The sequence below is a fragment of the Phaseolus vulgaris genome, chromosome 7 (assembly GCF_000499845.2).
Source record: "Phaseolus vulgaris cultivar G19833 chromosome 7, P. vulgaris v2.0, whole genome shotgun sequence".
Classification (NCBI taxonomy): Eukaryota; Viridiplantae; Streptophyta; class Magnoliopsida; order Fabales; family Fabaceae; genus Phaseolus; species Phaseolus vulgaris.
Window position 1 is genome coordinate 24,363,639 of NC_023753.2, and position 17,898 is coordinate 24,381,536.

The window sequence follows — 17,898 nt, forward strand, 5'->3', positions numbered from 1 at the left end:
ATATACGAATTGCATCATGACTTTATTTTTATTAAGTTATTTCAAAACATGAATTGACTTGTAAACTTAATTGAGTCGCTATGATGTATAAAACCATCATTGATTTGGTACGAGTTAATGGTTGGGCCAGCGGAATGGGTCTAGACTTGGTTGGTAGAAGGTGGTGCAGATACTAAAGACAATATCTACCATAGACAATATTAATGTTGTTTCCTATAACCCCTTAGTTTTCACAATCATAGTCAAACAAAATAGGTTATCATATCAACCATTGTTCTACATCTTCCAAATCATCCACATAATCTTAATTTATATTAATATTATAGATGAAAAATGTCAAATAAATTTTTATGATAAACTAAAACAACAAAGGGTTATTTTAACTTTTTTTATGGTAATATGAGATGATAACAATTTTCATGTGAATAAAAATTGCAGTGTGTGGAGTTGACCATGCTGTTTTCACAAATAGTGATTCATTTCTTCAATTTTATACACGTCATTTCTCTCATCACATTCAAAAGACAGAAGGAACATAGCATATATATTTAATTTACAATAACTGTGTAAATTGTACCTTAAATGGGAGAAAGGTTTTGCAACAAATTTAGCCTTCCGTGTAACAGTTGAATCCTCTAACATTGTCAATTGCTTCTTGACTCACACACCTTCTTAGTTGAATCCCCTGTAACAGTTGAATCTTCTAACAGCAAATATATAAATAGAAATTTTAAGTCTGAATATTTTTAGATAAAGAATTAAAAAAAACAACAAAATAAAGTTTGTCTTTAGCATATATTATTAAAAAAATTATTTGATTCCAAAATCAATTCTCTCATTGTTAAAATAATAATTAAATAATAAATTTGAGAAGTCTAGTTTAGTAATTTATTAAGTTTGATGGACACTTTTTATGGAGTCTTATAAAGACTCAACCACGCCAATATATGACAGAGATTGTAGTTAAGACATCTAGAATGTGCTAGGTGACCATCATAAGTTGCCAACTACTCAAATATACTATTTTAATAACATGTCTCATTTCAAGAGTCCATAGTGCTTAATTGGAAATAGATAATTCACATGCATGTCAACTTTGTGCTTTAATTAAAATCTTTTATTTATATATAATGGAAACAATATGATTGAACTTTAAGTCACTTAGTCATGGGGACTTGATAGTTACTACCGTGTGTGAACTATTCTTAATGTCTTCACCGAACAGCTTTATTAAAAAGTAAAACATTAACTTTCATCAAATTAAAGAGATTTTGAGAATCCTTGTTCAGAGCAGTAGATATATATAGGACCACCAAGTAAGAATGGTTGGAAAAGCAGAACCTCATAGGAACTCAATGCCCCTAAGTGGAAAAGGAAAAGGGGAATGACACTAAGGAGTGCTGAGATTTATATTCCTTTATGAGAATGTTGTTAATTCTTGTTACACGCTTATAGGATACTTGTTCACTGTACATTATTTACTACCTTCATTGTACTCCAGATATGATTCTTCTTAACTTAGATAGATATTATTAAACACTAGAATTTTTTCACCATATCTTTGAAATAAAAGTGCTGCAGAAAAGTGTTGCCAGCAAGCATTTATGTTGCACTTTTGTAACTAGGGGAGGGTTACTTTGAACTGGGTCAGTCATGTACCATTTTCCAGCTATGCCTATGGTGGCTAGGTGTTACTTACACGGCTAAAATCACTTCTTGTGGAACAATGAAAGCATTGAATTGTCAAAAGGGAGGCACTTTGTTTTTAGTGGCTTACATTTTTTTTTCTATGCCTCTGTCAAATCAAACTATGATGGATTAAGATGTTCACTTCATGTTCCTGTACATTATGCAGGTGGTGCCATGATGCTAAGGTCACCTTTAGAATTTTATGCTGGTTTTGGTTTCAGTCTTCTTAATTTTTCACTCCACTGAATTTACATAACTAAACTTAAGATTGATTAAAAATGCTCTACTCATGATAAAATTCAAAACAACCTCTTTCTTGAGTTTTGTTGTTTTAATCACAACAACCCTTGCTGTTTATTTCATTCCCTTGGTTTTCAAATACGGATTTAGCTAGTTGATTCACTGCCTGATTCTATCTCCTTCACTCACTTTCTAACACATAGTTGGAAAGTTACTGCTATTATTTTGTTCAGTAGTGAGTGAGTATATAATTTTTGAATTCAGAATGGTTTCTTCTTTTACGGTCATGTATTCATATTCATGCAATCATCTTTCTATCTGCAGAATGACTTAGTCCATGCCTGGGGCCTGGATAGGCAACTTGGCTATTGTGCACAGGTAACTTGCTTGTTCCACAACAGCATATTCATATCATGCCAAGTACTTCCAGTGTGGTTTTTATTCATCTCTCAGCCATATTTCAGGGTGATCGAATGAAAAATGTTGGTGTTGTTGATTCTGAGTACATAGTTCATCTGGGTCTGCCTACTCTTGGGGGCCCAAATGGCAATGAGGCAAGTGATTTCATGTCTACACGTAGTGTAACTTGATGATAACAGTCGCACAGTTTTCTATCTTGTCTGAATTTAAGCCGATTCTCTATAAACTTCCTTGATATTAAGATTTGTATGCTTGACTACTTCTAGTTCCAGTTGACAACATATTAAATCATAGTAAATCCTGGTATATCTACTTGTGTTTAGATTTTTTACTGATAGTCTAATGATTAATAAGGGTTTTTGTCCTTTGATTGCAGGCACCAACAGACTCCTCTGGAGGTAATGCTAGAGCTAAAGTAAGTAACATAATTATAGAGGAGGATAATGCAGATTTTATGGAGATTTAGCTCCATTTGCTGCCCTTATTTGACAAAGCAATATGATACATGCAGGTTAGGATGCAGTCATACATTGAAATGCAGGTTTTCGGTAAAAGATGGAAAGATGCAGCAAAGAAAGACAAATGTTGGATTGATCCATATGAACAGCAGGCAAACCTGACAACCCATTAGGGTATTTTGTTCATAGTCATGTTTGAAATTGACATGCCACATGGCATCCGATTCTTGTTTCAATGTAATTTTTTTAAAAAAGCAAATGATTACGAAAGCTACGCAGAATGCTATACAAATTAATCCAAGTAGTCATGAAAGATAAATTACAAAATAACACTATCATATCATACTAACCCAATAAGTGTCTGATTACAGTAGGACAATAACTCCTAATTGTTTTTATTAGTTCTGATACGATTTGAGAAAAAAATTACATTGAATGAAAAATGTAAATAAATTATTTATTAGTTTTTAATAAGATGTTTTGTGGCAAAGCTGAGCTTCTCAAAAAACAGTGCTCCAAATTAAGCAAGATGACAAGTTTTCAGCAGGCTTCTCTCAAAGGAAAATTCAATGTTCAAACACATTATTTTGCTATACTTTATTTTGCTACACTTTATTTTGCTATAGGTTTAGTCTAAAAGGGATATATCTTTCAAAATGGTTGTGGCAATCCCAAATACACTTTCTCTCAGAAAGTTCTCCCTCCTCTCACTCCTCACCTTCCTATTATGTCAAATCCACCAAGAAAAACAAGCTAGTGAAGAAACGTTCAACTCTAATCCTAAGGAGAGTCTGAATTGCAGACTAAACCCCACCGTGAGCCTTATGTGAATGTTGATTAAGCTCCAAAAAGGAGAAGCCTAGGCATCCGTTAGGTTGCTCTCACGGAAAAGCAATGCATGGAAATTCTTGGAGAAATATCACAAACAATCATAACATTCTACCAACATTTCCCTAAAAAAGAAAAAACAAAACACATTCTGAAGTCGAAGAAATTTAGGGTTTCACTTCCAGGAAAGCCGCTCTCTTAACCACGAACACCTCCAACACCAGTGACCGAGGGGAAGAAATATGCACAGAGCTGGAGATGATGAAGAACGTGCAAATGAAGAACACGCAGAGAGCGCGCGCACAGTATTTGTTTCGTTTTATATTCTAATTCGGACCGCTTCTTTTTTTTCAAAAATATTCACATTAAAATTAAAATATTCACATTAAATAAGATAGTGTCCCATAAATATAGTTTAATATTATATAGGTTATGGGAAACTAATTCAAATAAAATATAATTTATTAATTTAATTTTTAAAAAATTATAATATAAATTATACCTATACTTAATATTTATTTTTTATATTAATAAATGTATAGCTTATGTGCCATTTAGGACACTACCTTATCATTATATATATATATATATATATATATATATTACCATTTTAGTGTGGGTTTAAGGTTTTTTGTGTAGGATTTGGAGCACTAAATTTCGAATTGTAGTGTAGACTAAACCTACACTTAATATTTATTTTTTATTTTAATAAGTACATAGTTTGTGTCTTTTTTGCAGACACTATTTTTTTTTATGATTTTAGTGTCCGTTTAAAACCTCTCTGTCCACACTATAATTAATATTTAATTTTGTGTCTCAATTGTGTAGGATTTGTGGACATTAATAATGTCCCTTACTTTTTTGGAAGCTAATTACAATTTTTCTTGTAATATAGTACTGTTATGTAATTGCATTTGATTTTTTAAGTCTCTGTCTTCTTTATTATTGTAGTATAACAATAATTGACTTTTCAGGTTCACTATTTATTATGAATTTGTGGTAGTAATCTTGTAATGCATGATAACAAATAACATATGATGTTTTTGTTTTAAATTTTTTCATTAGTAATACTTTTAAATTGAATGGTTCTTCAACAAATAATAAGTAGCAAAATTATTTTAAAATTGTAAAACGGAACCAATCCAAGTTGCAAAAGTTTAGTTTGATTTGGTTCGGGTGAGATTGCATAATTAGTTTCAACCAAACTAAATTGTATTGTATTTATTTAAGTGATTATTTATTTCAAGATTGAATTAAACCACATCGTAAACACTGGTCGTAATAACATTAGATAAATATGATAGAAACATAACATTTGATAAATGTGAGAGAAATAACAATAATATCTCAAAAATCACATAGCTTCATCACATCTTCTACATCTCTCACTTGACATTTGAGTGTAAACAATTCTCATTTTTAGTGTGTCACATCCCATGTCGGGGTTCCATGATCACATTACATTAATCAATCATCCTATGCAACGTTGAGGTGATTCTTTGACATATTTCCCACAATGATTAAAATACTAGTAAACAACTAAACCTAAGCGCATAAATCTTAAGTTTAAATCCACTTCCAAGAGCTTGATGTTCTACTTGGTTGTCATCATCCCCAATACCAACATTTTTCCAAGTAAATGGTGGTTTGACATCCAGACGGTCATCCCCAACCAACTGAATGTATAAGGATGTGGAATCTAAGTGAAACACTTCATATATTTGAAAACACATTCTAATTAATGAGTGGTCTTACCAACATTCATTACCAAAAAGTTTGCAAAGTGCAACCATCGAACATCTAATTGCTCAGTCGAAGGAGATCAAGTACTAAATGTAGACAAATGACATGGTATCCTCTATACATATTCATATTGTTAAAGAACACAATGTGGCAAGTGTAGATGATTGCACGGGCTTAGCCTAATGTATGCCAAAAACAAATAGATCCCTTCAAATGGTCTAACTATATGATGCTCATTGTATAACCTCATATTTCATTAGATTCTATAACACTCTAGGATAGATGATAATCAAAATAGTTAAATCATATGTTAGTTTTAGTTTTGGTTTATATGATTTAGTGTATAGAAATTTTGACTTTACACATTACTTTATAATTTCATCTGATTCATTATATATTGTTTTATAAGTATTTATATATATTTTTTTGCATTATTATTGAATATGGATGAGGTTTTAAGCAATATAGGTCAACTAAGAGAAAGAAACGTAATAAACAAATTGAACCTAAAATAATTCTCACAAGGGTGACGATTTTGATTAAAAATGTAGTCTATGAAACACTATAGACAACGATTTTGACTATAATCATTGTCTTTGTGAGTCTTTTGTCATACAGAAAAACAGCATATGCAACGGTCTACACAACAATTGTCGTCTATACTTTCATTTTGTGTTCTTTTACATGAGTCACTTTAGGCAACGGTTAGTAAAATAACCATTGCCTATGAGATATAAATAGGACAAACATGCCTAAGAGCTGCACTCTTTCCTTTCACTTTCTGAGCATCACAGAGCAACACCTGTTCATGACATTCAGGATCCTAACTAGCTCCTCTAGGATCCTTAGAAGCACGGAGTGCTATTTTCTGAGCCCTCCAATATTGTGGTGGAAGAATACCGAGGATTTTAACAATTAGATCATAGGAGTCAACATTTCTCCCCAACAGTCTGAGCCCGTCAATGAGGCCTTGTAGCCTTCCAATCATGGACTAGACGAGGTTGCTCAATTCGGTTTGATTGATGGTACTTCCATTAATAGACGAGAAGGTGTTGTATACATGCCAATTCTAATAACTTTCATGCTTTGTTTCTTCACACACCAACACAAATATATCTTGCTTCCACCCATTAAGGCATGAAGGTAGGGAAAGAGACTTTGGTGATCCTCCTCTGCCTTTGCCCATTCATTTGTTGAATCATTATTTTTCTTCTGTTTGGTCCCCATAACGGATAAGACCTACTTAAGCAGCAAAACAAAGTCCTTTTTCTTGTGTCATTTTCTCATCATCCTGTCCTTCTTTTATGCCCCATGCTTGTCCACAAACTCGTCCCACATTAGATCCTTGTCCAATTACCAGTTTTATCTTCCTTCATGCCATGCACGCAATCATATGATCCAAAGTCAATAATGTTATTTTCCTACAAGCCACAAGTTGCATATGCACATGCACCCAGTTGAGACCTCAGAATCAGAAGATTTATGACTGCCATGATAGGATAAGTAGTTGATTGCAACATGTGTGAAAGAGTTTAATATAAAAAATGCCAGCTCTGTGATCTTAATTCACGGCCACCACCCTCACTACTGCTCTATATCAGTGGAGGAAAATGACAGAAAATTAATAGGAGTTATCTTCCACATCCAACGTCTAATTGCAGTCATTTTTGGGTTTATTTTAACGTGAAAATTTCTAAAATCATACAGAAAAATTGATATCGTTCCTGACATTAATGACTGTTTCCCTGACAAACTCATTACCCAGTCACTTACTTTATAACACCCAAATTTATATTTTTCATGATAGTAATTTTGGATTCGTTAGTATCGATCTATTGTACCCACATTACCTACCTAGTCACACACTTCATTTAACTCACATTATATATAAGGGTTCATCTGAAAATAAATGTTACGTATATAATCTTTTTTTTGTTATGTATATTCTCTACAGATATATTAAAACCTTATATTCTTAAAAGACTTTTGACTATAATTAAAAAAAAAACAATAAGCTTTCATTAATAGTTCCGTTAGAATGTTACAAATGCCAAGTTAGAATTCTGTAACCGATAAGATATATACATTAGTTGTACTGAGATCACGATATATTTTTTCTAGTCCATTTCTAACATATTCTCTCTGGCTGGATTAGTAAGCATTTAAGTGTGTGTATATATTCAAAATGGTTCACAAATAAATCCTTTGCGTTTTCTACTATTATCTTTCATAAAAAAATTCAATTTCAATGAAAGTGTTCATTGCAGTTGTCGATGCAAAGGGAACAAATTGAAGACCCAAAAAGGGAGGCCCTTGTAATTCATAGAGATTTGCTTCTATTAATCTGACCCTGTAATTCTTCCTTTAAGATTGATAAAGACAAGAAGGTATATTCTTAAATGGGAGGAGCTGAGGGAAGGTACACAAACTATACTATGTCAAAACAAAAATGCCAACAATTATAATAGGTGTGTGGCATATACTCCTTCTTTTCTTTTGAATAGCTAGCTGGCTAGCCTTCTTTTTCATCATCTTTTGGTCTTGCTGAAGAACTTGAACCTGAGGCCATCCCAATGACTTGGTTATTCGTGAACCTTTGTAACTGAATCATGCGTGCATAGATCCCATCAGGGTGATTCTTTAACAGCTGTGAATGGGAGCCTTGCTCTGCTACCTTCCCATCATCCATCACTGCAATCAGATTGGCATTCCTAATAGTTGATAGCCTGTGTGCAACAATGATAGTTGTTTTTCCTGCACAGGCACGGTCTAAGGCCTCCTGAACAGACCTCTCAGATTCAACATCAAGTGCACTTGTTGCCTCATCAAGAAGCATAAGTTCTGCCTTCCTCACAAAAGCTCTAGCAATTGCTATTCTTTGCTTTTGTCCCCCGGATAGTTGAACTCCCCTCTCACCAACAAATGTCTTGAATCCATCAGGCAGAGAAGATATGAACTTGTGAGCATTGGCAAGAGTTGCAGCCTCTATGATCTCGGCTTCAGTAGCTGAGTCATGTCCATAAGCAATGTTCTCATAAATAGTAGTAGCAAATAGGCATGGCTCCTGAGGCACCACAGCAATGTGCCTTCTGAGAGACTTGAGATTGTATTTCCTTATGTCCTTTCCATCAATCATGACCCGCCCGGATGTTGGATCATAAAATCTTTGTATGAGTGCAATGACTGAACTCTTACCACAGCCACTAGGCCCTACAAGTGCAAGAGTTTTACCTGCCCTGGCACGAAGGCTGAGGTCGCGAAAAACTGACATATCTGGTCTAGTTGGATAAGAGAAGTCAACATGCTTAAGTTCTACTTCACCGCGAAGGTGATCGGGAACAGGTGTAGCATCTGGATCATCAGGCTCAATCTCAGTTCTTCGGTCAAGAAGATCAAAGACCGATCTCATGGCACGACCGCCCTTTATAAAGTCAGGAGCCAGGGTTAAAGTTTCAGCAGCACCATTAGCTGAGACCATGAGAACCATAAAAACTTGGATTGTTTTAGAAAAATCAGATATACCGTGCTTCACAAGCCAAGAAGCATACCAAAGACCAAGTGCATAGGAAGCATAGAGTGCAAACTGAGCTATTCCATATCCACTTCCAGAAATCTGTCCCTTCCAAAAGCAGCGCCGAAGTGGAGTTTCAAGGTTGGATGTGAAAAGGCCAACAATTTTCTTTTCCGAATTAAAAGCAGCAACTGTCCTTACATTGGCTATAGCCTCTCCTGCTAGTTGAGTGGCCTTGGCATGAGCAGCTTCTAGGTCACCAGAGAAACCAGTCATGAACATTTTCTGTTCAACATTTAGTGGAAAGAATAAGTGGCTAGTGGAGAATTGGATTACTAAGCATGCCAGAAAGAAATGTTAGAATGCAAACCTGCAAAACAGTGGCTGCAACAACAACCGGAAATACGGCAACAAGAACAAGGGCAAGGCGCCATTGCAATACAAACCCTGCAGTACAGGCAACTAGCATAAGTGCAGTGTTCTGCACAATTACTGAAATCCGATCTCCGATGGCTGATCTGACATTGTTGGCATCAAGAGATAGCCTTGCTGCAATCCGAGCACTTTCATTTTCCTCCTGATCAAACCATGCCATTTCATTTTTAAGCACTGCAGTAAGCATTTTCTCCCTCACTCGTTTTGTAAGATTTTCACCAACAATATCCCAGAAGGAGTGCTGCAATGTGTTGAAGAGGAGAGCAGCCGATGATAGCCCAATCAACAAGTAACAGTACTTTTCAATTTCTCGGATCATGTGTCTGTGGTTTGAATTGTAATAAACACTGAGGACAGCACTAAGAACATACGCAAAAAATGCACTAAGGGATCCACAAACAACAGATCCTATAGAACCAATTAAGGCATATAGCCATTCAGGGGAGTTCATTTTTGCAAGTCGCCAGAAGGAACTAGCTTGATCTTTGAAGGCAAGCTTTTCAGGCCTGTAAGTTGAATGTGATGCATCAAGGGAAAGACTAAAATCAGATGTAGAGAAGTCAGATAGTCTGCGTGAGTACGGTGACCGCCCATAAGAAGAATTTCGTGTTATAATGGGTGAGCTTACAGAGTTTCTGGCGCTTGAAGGCCTGAAAAATAACACACCCTCATCTTAAAACATCTATTACATATGTAATATGAGTATTAAAAGAAGGCCTATGATCAATATTGGTGAAAGCTACCTAGCACTACTCTTTCTGGCATTAGTCATGGAAGTTTCATGTGCCATCTCCTGCATCCGAATAAGCTTCGCATAGACTCCATTTTCACCTTTAGCAAAGAGCTCATCATGAGTTCCAATTTCAGTGACACTTCCTTGCTGAAGCACGGCCACAAGGTCAGCTTTGCGAATAGTGGAGAGACGATGAGCAATTACAAGAGTTGTTCTGCCAATCATGAACCGATCAAGGGCCTCCTGAACCAGCTTTTCTGACTCTGAGTCCAATGCACTTGTGGCCTCATCTAGGAGAAGAATTGCAGGGTTTTTCAGCATTGCCCTTGCAATTGCTATTCTCTGCTTTTGTCCTCCTGAAAGTTGCAGGCCTCTCTCCCCTACCTGTAATTTCACATAGTTTGAATTTTTTACCATATACTGGTTCAACAACTGTAACTGTTACTGATATCTTATAATAAGGTAAGGTGACCTTCCAGCACTAGACCTTATTGTAAATCTAACAGCAGTTTATTTTTAATATATGCATTATCATAAATTATTCTATGGTTACTTCTGTAATTAATAAGGAGTTTGAATTCAACATACAGTATTAATCTTTTTTCCAAATTGAGTTTGACCTCATTCTTATTTTTTCTCTGTATGTTCTGGGCATCTCAAGCATTGATAGTTTTTGGCTTCAAGTAACAATAAATGTCAATTTCTCTGGATTCCCGCACATGGATTGTTGACCTAAGCATGTTACCTTCTGGATCTTTTTAAAATGCACTGTATGACCAGCCACTTTATGGCTTTGACTTTTAAAAACTCGATTAAAAAATAGTGGGTTTGCTTGTTGACCAAATCAATCTGTACTAACTAAAATAATGGAGGTTTGTAATTATAGACTCCCAAATTGTCCAACAAAACAAGAAACCAGATCCGTATGCTTTTGGGTTTCACATTTTACTATGATAAGCTTTACCCGTCTCTTGTACCTTAAACAACAGCAATAAAGTCTAACAAATGATCCTCTTTCAATACAAATGTTTAGTTACCTATTATAATAATTACATGATACATCGTGTCTCTTTCTTCTTACCAAATTTTCTGTTTAGCATATATTTTATTTTTAACATTGATATATGCTATAAAATCAAGATCCGGATACTTGGGGTTCACATTTTACTATTACAAAGCTTTACCCTTTGTACCAGCGCAACTGCCATAAATTCTCGAGACATTATCCTCTTCCCATGAAAAGTTAGTTACCCACTGTAATAATTATGTGACACATGATACGTTATATTTCTGTTTTCCAATTTTACCACTCAGAAAAATGTTATATATTATTTTATACGAAGTGACTAGCAATGATGGAAACAAGGCATGCTCGATAAGAATGATGTGAAAGATGTGACTGATTTTACAGCGGTTGTTGATGAGTTATGATCAAGATCAACCACCATCACAAATATGCATATTTACCGGACCAACTTCATTCACAAAGCAATAGTGGTCTAAATTAAATTGTCTTACCTGAGTTTCATAACCTTGGGGAAGTTTGATGATAAAGGAGTGAGCATTGGCCACTCTGGCAGCTTCTTCAATCTCAACCTGATCTGCATCAGGCCTACCCAAGAGTATGTTTTCTCTAATTGTGGTAGCAAACAAAGCAGGCTCCTGGCTCACTAATCCTATTTGTTGTCTCAACCATCTAAGCTTCAATGTCTTAACATCATGCCCATCTAGCATTACTTCTCCTGCAAAACAGTGTAGTTAGGCACACAGATCAAATTATTATATCATTAACTGTTTACTACCACAACTGCAGTAGTCCGATTTCAGCCTCTCAATTAACAAATTCAATGTCTAATCTTGTTGATCTTCAAAGACTGAATGAGTTCACAGTATTACCTGAAGAAGGATCATAGAATCTCTCAATGAGGGACACAACTGTGCTCTTTCCTGATCCACTGCTCCCTACTAGAGCAATGGTCTTGCCAGCAGGTACACTCAATGAAAAATTGTTGAGGATGGTAACCTCTGGCCTCGAGGGGTATGAAAAACCGACATTTCTCAACTCTACTAGTCCTGTAACACTCTCTAACTCCAAACCTGATTCACTCTTTCTGTCTATACCCGGCTTGTGATCTATCACACGAAAAATCTTTGCAGCAGCAACTCTGGCCTTTGTAAATGCAGCCATGCTAGGTGCAGACTGTCCTAAAGCCCTACAACACAACAAAAAGTCTTATCTCACCAGGTGAAGAGGAGTCATGTGTGGATGAAATTCTCAATCACTAAGGTTGAACAGTTTAACGACTAAAATTTGCTAAAACATGAAAAAGCGGCGGAAACAGTACTCACAGTCCACCAATCATAACAGAAAACATGGTAGCAATGGCAAGTCCTCCGTTGGTGTAGTGGTGCCTAACCAAATAGCCACCATACCAAAGCAAAAGAGCATAGCAACAGAAAACAACAAAGTAAGTGGCCCCCAATCCCATTCCCTTTGCAAATCCAGTCCTGTAGCCAATCTTCTGTGCAGTCCTCAACGAAGAGGAATAGGCCTGCAATGCTCTACTCTCCCCAACAAAAGCCAAAACCACTCGAATTTGAACAACTGTCTGCAAATTTAGCCCAACATCAACACCACCCAGATACAAAAAAACACAGACCAACATAATGATTGGGGTCGGGTCCCTTAAGTCTCACCTGTTCCACAATGTTACCAGCTAGAGAAAGAGAGTCCTGGCTTTTACTAGATAACTTGGCCAAGGTGGTGGTGTGAATGCCTCCGATTACTGCAATTATAGGGACCACAGCGAGGGTAACCAGTGCCAATTGCCATACCGCAGTGAAACCCACAACAAATCCAGAAACAAATGTAGCCATGTAGTGAATGAAATTACCCAACTGCACACAAAGCAACCAGAATCAGTAACCATATTAAACAATAATCAAATCATCAAGGTAATATATGGTTCAAAGATAAACATATCCTTTATATATACGTGGTCAGAGATGAACTCTGTATCTCGAAAAAATAGTTCATGTCTCTCCGTTGAGAATACCCTGGGCACCCAAAAACTAGTCTAATCCAATGCAAAAACCAAGCGTTTTTGTGCTTCACCTTCTCGCTCATGGCATCCTGTACCATGACAGCATCACTGTTAATGGCAAAGACAACATCGGATGTTCGAACCTCAGTATCAAAGAATTGAATGTCCTGGTCCAACGCTGCTTCCAGATACCTGATCCTCAATCTCGTTGATTGCCTCTCACCTGTCCACATCCAGCACGATATCTCTGCAGCAACAAAACCAAACCTCTTTCCACATTCACGCAACCTCCAAAATTCCAAAAACAAAAAATCCAAATTTAGAGCGAAAGTTAAAAATTTAGAGTGAAATTTACCTGCCCAGGAGGATGCCCATATGGCAGCCCCCACCACCAGGAAATAAAACGCATACTGCAAATATAAAACCACAAAGAACTCCAATTCTCAAAAACCACCTAAACCATCAAACGCCAAATCATGCTTAGTTTGTTATTGTAATATCATTACCTTCACCACTTCCTGAGTCATCTTGTCCAAGTTATTCGCATTGGAACCAAATGAATTCACAAGATCAGCGAAGAAACGAAGAAAGAGTGGCAAGGAGCAACCATGTACAAATGCTCCAACCGTTCCAATTGCCATTAAAATGTAATCCAATCCATCAGCAAATCTGAAAAGCTCACCAAACCGAACAGAAGAAATGCTCTCACCCTTCTTATCCCCACCGCCACCACTACTAAAAGTACCATTAGAAGCAGCATCCTTCTTGGCCACTGAAGCCTCCTCCATTACCCTTTCTTCTCTTTTCTCTTCCAATGTTGGGTTGGATTCATGTGAGTCAGAAACAGGAGCAGAAGAGGACATAAGCTCAAGGCCTTGCATTTCAGACCATCTCCACTGTTCAACTGTCTTTATCTCCTCAGAATTCTGTGACATGAGTGAAACTCAAACTTCAATTCCTCAGCTTTACGTATTATGAAAAGAAGACCTCCCCACTGCCTTTTCTTTATTATCTCACACTATTCTTCTACCTGGCTTCTATTGAGCTCGTGCTTCTGCTGCCACCCTTTTTTTTCTTCTATTCTTTTTATTCTGATTTGCAACTCTTTCTCTCTCTGTAGTTGTTTTTCATTCTCCTTGTTGTCTATGACGGGAATAGAAACAGTATATTGTTGAACATTAACGTTGGTGTTGGTATTTAGTAGTAGTGCTGTGTTGTGTGTTAGTCTTATCTTAAGAGAGGGAATAGGTGGTGTTTCAGTGGGTTAATGTTCAGTTTGCTTCTTCTGTGAAGAAAAGAAAACTTGGAAAGTGACATGTGGTGAGGACCTAGAAGGGAAGTTTTTTGAGTCATGGAGAGAGAAGGAGAGTGGTTTTCTTCCCGACAAAAAAGAGAGAGAAAGAGAGTGGTTTTCCTCCCGACAAAAAACACTGTGTGAAAACTTGAAGATGGGTTTTTAACTGGGAACAGATTCAAACCAGAGGAAGAAAACTATTTCTTTAACTGTTCGATCTTAAATAAGTGATTATCATACATTTCCATTTCTTAAGGCCTTCCACTCAACTTGCTTGTCCTAATCCAGAAATTCTCTTCTGTGTGGGAATATATTATTTTGAAGAATCATCCTTTGAACAGTGTTTAAAGAATCTTAGTAGCATCTATTAGATCCTGTTCACCAAAGTAGAGTGAAATAAAATACATTGAAATAGAAAAGATGGTCAAAATAGGAGATGTTTGACTGAAGAAAAAAAAAAGATATTTAAATAAAAAAATGAAAACAAATATAAAAGAGTAAATATTTGTAATTCTTCTTTATTTTTTTTCTTACCAAAACAAACCAGTTTAAAATTGTTCTTTGTAAAAAAAATTCTGTTATTTCCTTTCCAGCATATCATTTGTGCATTCTGTAGATTAAAATTGGTAAACATATGCTTGGACAAAAAAAAGTTGTAAATTTAAGTTTGATTTTAAAAAATAGTATATTAATAACTTATTTGAGTATGGTAATAAAATAAAATAGTTTGTTATTCAAAATACTTTTGGGTTCATGCAAAAGTGAAAATTATAAATATCAATGGAAATGTGAAAGTTTAAAAGCAATTCCTATATTAGTTTGAGATGGAACATAGTTTAGGCTTTTTTTTTTTTCCCTTCCCTTATGTTTATTTATGCATTTTCATGAAGGGTTAGAATTTTGGAAAAATTTAAATTATTTATTTGTTAGATTTTTAAATTGTATGATTTAGAAATATATTTTGAATTTTAAAAATATGTTTTGAACGGTATAATTGAGAATAACTTGAAATATGTAACATCCTTATATTCCACTTACATTCTCCCACATCTAGTTACTAAAATATGCAATATATTTATAACTCTTTCATACAATATTTTAAAAAATATATCTTTTTCATATGAATTTTAAATATATACATAAAGGTTTAAAACAAAATATTTTTTAAAAAATAAAATATTTTCATCCTCCAACTTCTCACCGAGGAGTTCTATCACTTGTAACATTATCTGCTATCGTGTAAATACACGATCATCACACATTAAAAAAAACAACCACAAAACAAAGAAAAGGGTAAGCTAGTTATTTTTTACAAACTTCTAATATAAATAAAATTTTTAATATTCACTTAAAGTCAACAATGCTCGTGCATTTTCACATAACCATAAAGTGTATATCAAAATTTCACGATTCATCTTTCTCATGTCAGACTTCTACTGACTCACAACACATAAACACTTGACTTTACTTCTGAAAGACTCGTGTATTTAACTTAGCATCATGAGACCTGCACCTATCATACTACTCATTGTGAAATCCACACAGCCATGCGCATAGTCATCTCAATGTCTCATAATCTCATATGATAGGATAAATCCATTTGATATGCTCTTATCAGTTCTTTCAAACCTCAAACTCAGCCAAATAGACCTCCTTTGACTCTCACCAACTGAATAACTTCATGTATATGATTCCATTATATCAATAGAGTCAGGATCATTTCATTCACAGGACACGTACAGATCAATACACCCCAATAACAATCTCAACACAATATTTCCTTTCCTGAAAATACTATATCTTGATCACACTTTCACGTCATTCCATATCTCATGTAACACATCAATGCACCATTCAATCACATCATATTTTAAACTTTTCTAAACAATCCAAATATCTCAAAATTCACTTAAACATATAATTAAGTTCATTTAGTTATATTTATAAATAAAATTTAGAATTTTCACTTAAAACCAACAAGCAATAATACACTAGGCTTTGAAAAGCAAAAACTAATTATTTTTTTTACAAAGAGTCTAGCTTGAGCGAGACCCATTTTCGCTCAAGCGAAAACTCTCTCGCTTTAGCGAGATTGAACCCGAGAGCACCCAAATTTTCATCCTAGGTATTGCTTGAGCGAGATTCCTTTTCGCTAGAGCAAGAAAGGACCTGAGATCACCCCATCTTTCCATTTTATTCTCGCTTGAGCGAGAATTAGCTCGCCTGAGCGAGATATGCAGATAAATATGCATAATTATGCCTAATTTCATCATTCATAGTCACACAAAAACAATTCAATAACTCATTTCACTTCAAAAGTAACTTACATTATATCAACTATATAAATCAACCAATTTTTTAGATTCAAGCAAAAGCATCTACCATAAATCATCCATATCAAAATCAACATATTCACATTTTATCTCAAACAATATTCTGCATTACTCATAAACAATCATTCCTGCAAACAAAATTTGGAATTGGTGACCACGTCACCCCTACATCCAGATCTTCTAGCCTAAAGTTCTATTAAAAATTTAAACCATCTTCCCTTATTTGAACTTGAGCATATACTCACTAAGAGCTTCAAATTTTTTTAAAAAAACTCAATGGTAGCTTAACCTGCACCACAAAATTTTGATTTTAGATTATATAATTTAAAATATATTTTGATCTAGAATGTATTATAATTTATATCATCTCTGATACATTTTTACATGATGTAATATGGAATATGTTTTTAGATTATATAGTTTAGAATATATTTTAATTTTGAATTATATAATTTCTAATGTATTTTTAAATTATATAATATAGAATGTAACTTTAGATAGTATAATTCAGAAAATACTTTAAAATTGTGAAATTTATAATATACTTTTTAAACGTTACTATCCAAAAGATTTTCTATTTAAAAATAATTTAAATTTTTTCTATTCCGAAAAATAAAAATAAACTTTTGTAGTGAAAAAAAACCTTTTAATTTATTAGAAAATTTGATTAAATTGTTTTTTTATGAAGAAAAAATATTTTTCTAAAAAAAATAAAACACTTAATATGTTTTAAAAAAACTTGGTTTATATTCTATACTAGATATTGAGAAATAATATGAAAAAAAAGTGTTAAAAACTTTAGTTCACTTGCTAAAAATGTGGCTTAAACCCTTAAATCAAAGTATCGGATTCAACAGAATTGTGAGGCAATCGTGGACATATCTGGGGATTCCTTCGAAATTTGATTCCTTATAATTGAATGATTTGTTTAAGGGATAACTATCTAAGTCAGAGAACAATTAAAAATGTTGTAAACATTAATCATGATTAAGCTTAAAAAATTAAACTAATTACTGTTTCATAGACTATCTTACATTGCATCACGCTTTGACTCTGAATTTTCTGACACCGTTTAATACTTAAATTCAATAAACTTGAATTAAAAAATATATCATAGTCAGTAGCATCATGTCAATAATTAGATCGATGTACTAGGATAAATAAATAAAT

The 17,898-nt window shown here is 34.5% G+C and overlaps 2 protein-coding genes across 2 annotated transcripts; one reads left to right on the plus strand and one right to left on the minus strand.

The window, feature by feature from the left end:
- The first annotated feature begins 1,978 nt into the window (after nt 1–1,978).
- LOC137828202 (uncharacterized) lies at nt 1,979–3,077 on the plus strand. The gene is made up of 4 exons (XM_068634673.1): nt 1,979–2,307; nt 2,394–2,483; nt 2,726–2,764; nt 2,861–3,077. The coding sequence occupies exons 1-4, from the start codon at nt 2,230–2,232 to the stop codon at nt 2,978–2,980; spliced, it is 327 nt and encodes a 108-aa protein (XP_068490774.1). The 5' UTR covers nt 1,979–2,229; the 3' UTR covers nt 2,981–3,077.
- Nucleotides 3,078–7,667: 4,590 nt separating this feature from the next.
- On the minus strand, nt 7,668–14,533 carry LOC137828764 (ABC transporter B family member 1). The gene is made up of 10 exons (XM_068635449.1): nt 13,608–14,533; nt 13,457–13,511; nt 13,173–13,348; nt 12,755–12,955; nt 12,407–12,666; nt 11,954–12,270; nt 11,576–11,799; nt 10,068–10,441; nt 9,260–9,974; nt 7,668–9,174 (listed from the first exon to the last, which is right to left on the minus strand). The coding sequence occupies exons 1-10, from the start codon at nt 14,034–14,036 to the stop codon at nt 7,891–7,893; spliced, it is 4,035 nt and encodes a 1,344-aa protein (XP_068491550.1). The 5' UTR covers nt 14,037–14,533; the 3' UTR covers nt 7,668–7,890.
- Nucleotides 14,534–17,898: the final 3,365 nt, after the last annotated feature.

Coding starts and splice junctions, on each gene's coding strand:
- LOC137828202 (XM_068634673.1), top strand. CDS start 2,230: ATGCAATCATCTTTCTATCTGCAGAATGACTTAGTCCATGCCTGGGGC. Junction 2,308..2,393: donor AACTTGGCTATTGTGCACAG/GTAACTTGCTTG, acceptor GCCATATTTCAG/GGTGATCGAATGAAAAATGT. Junction 2,765..2,860: donor GAGGTAATGCTAGAGCTAAA/GTAAGTAACATA, acceptor TGATACATGCAG/GTTAGGATGCAGTCATACAT.
- LOC137828764 (XM_068635449.1), bottom strand. CDS start 14,036: ATGTCACAGAATTCTGAGGAGATAAAGACAGTTGAACAGTGGAGATGG. Junction 9,975..10,067: donor GCCAGAAAGAGTAGTGCTAG/GTAGCTTTCACC, acceptor GTTATTTTTCAG/GCCTTCAAGCGCCAGAAACT. Junction 9,175..9,259: donor TTGCAGCCACTGTTTTGCAG/GTTTGCATTCTA, acceptor AATGTTGAACAG/AAAATGTTCATGACTGGTTT.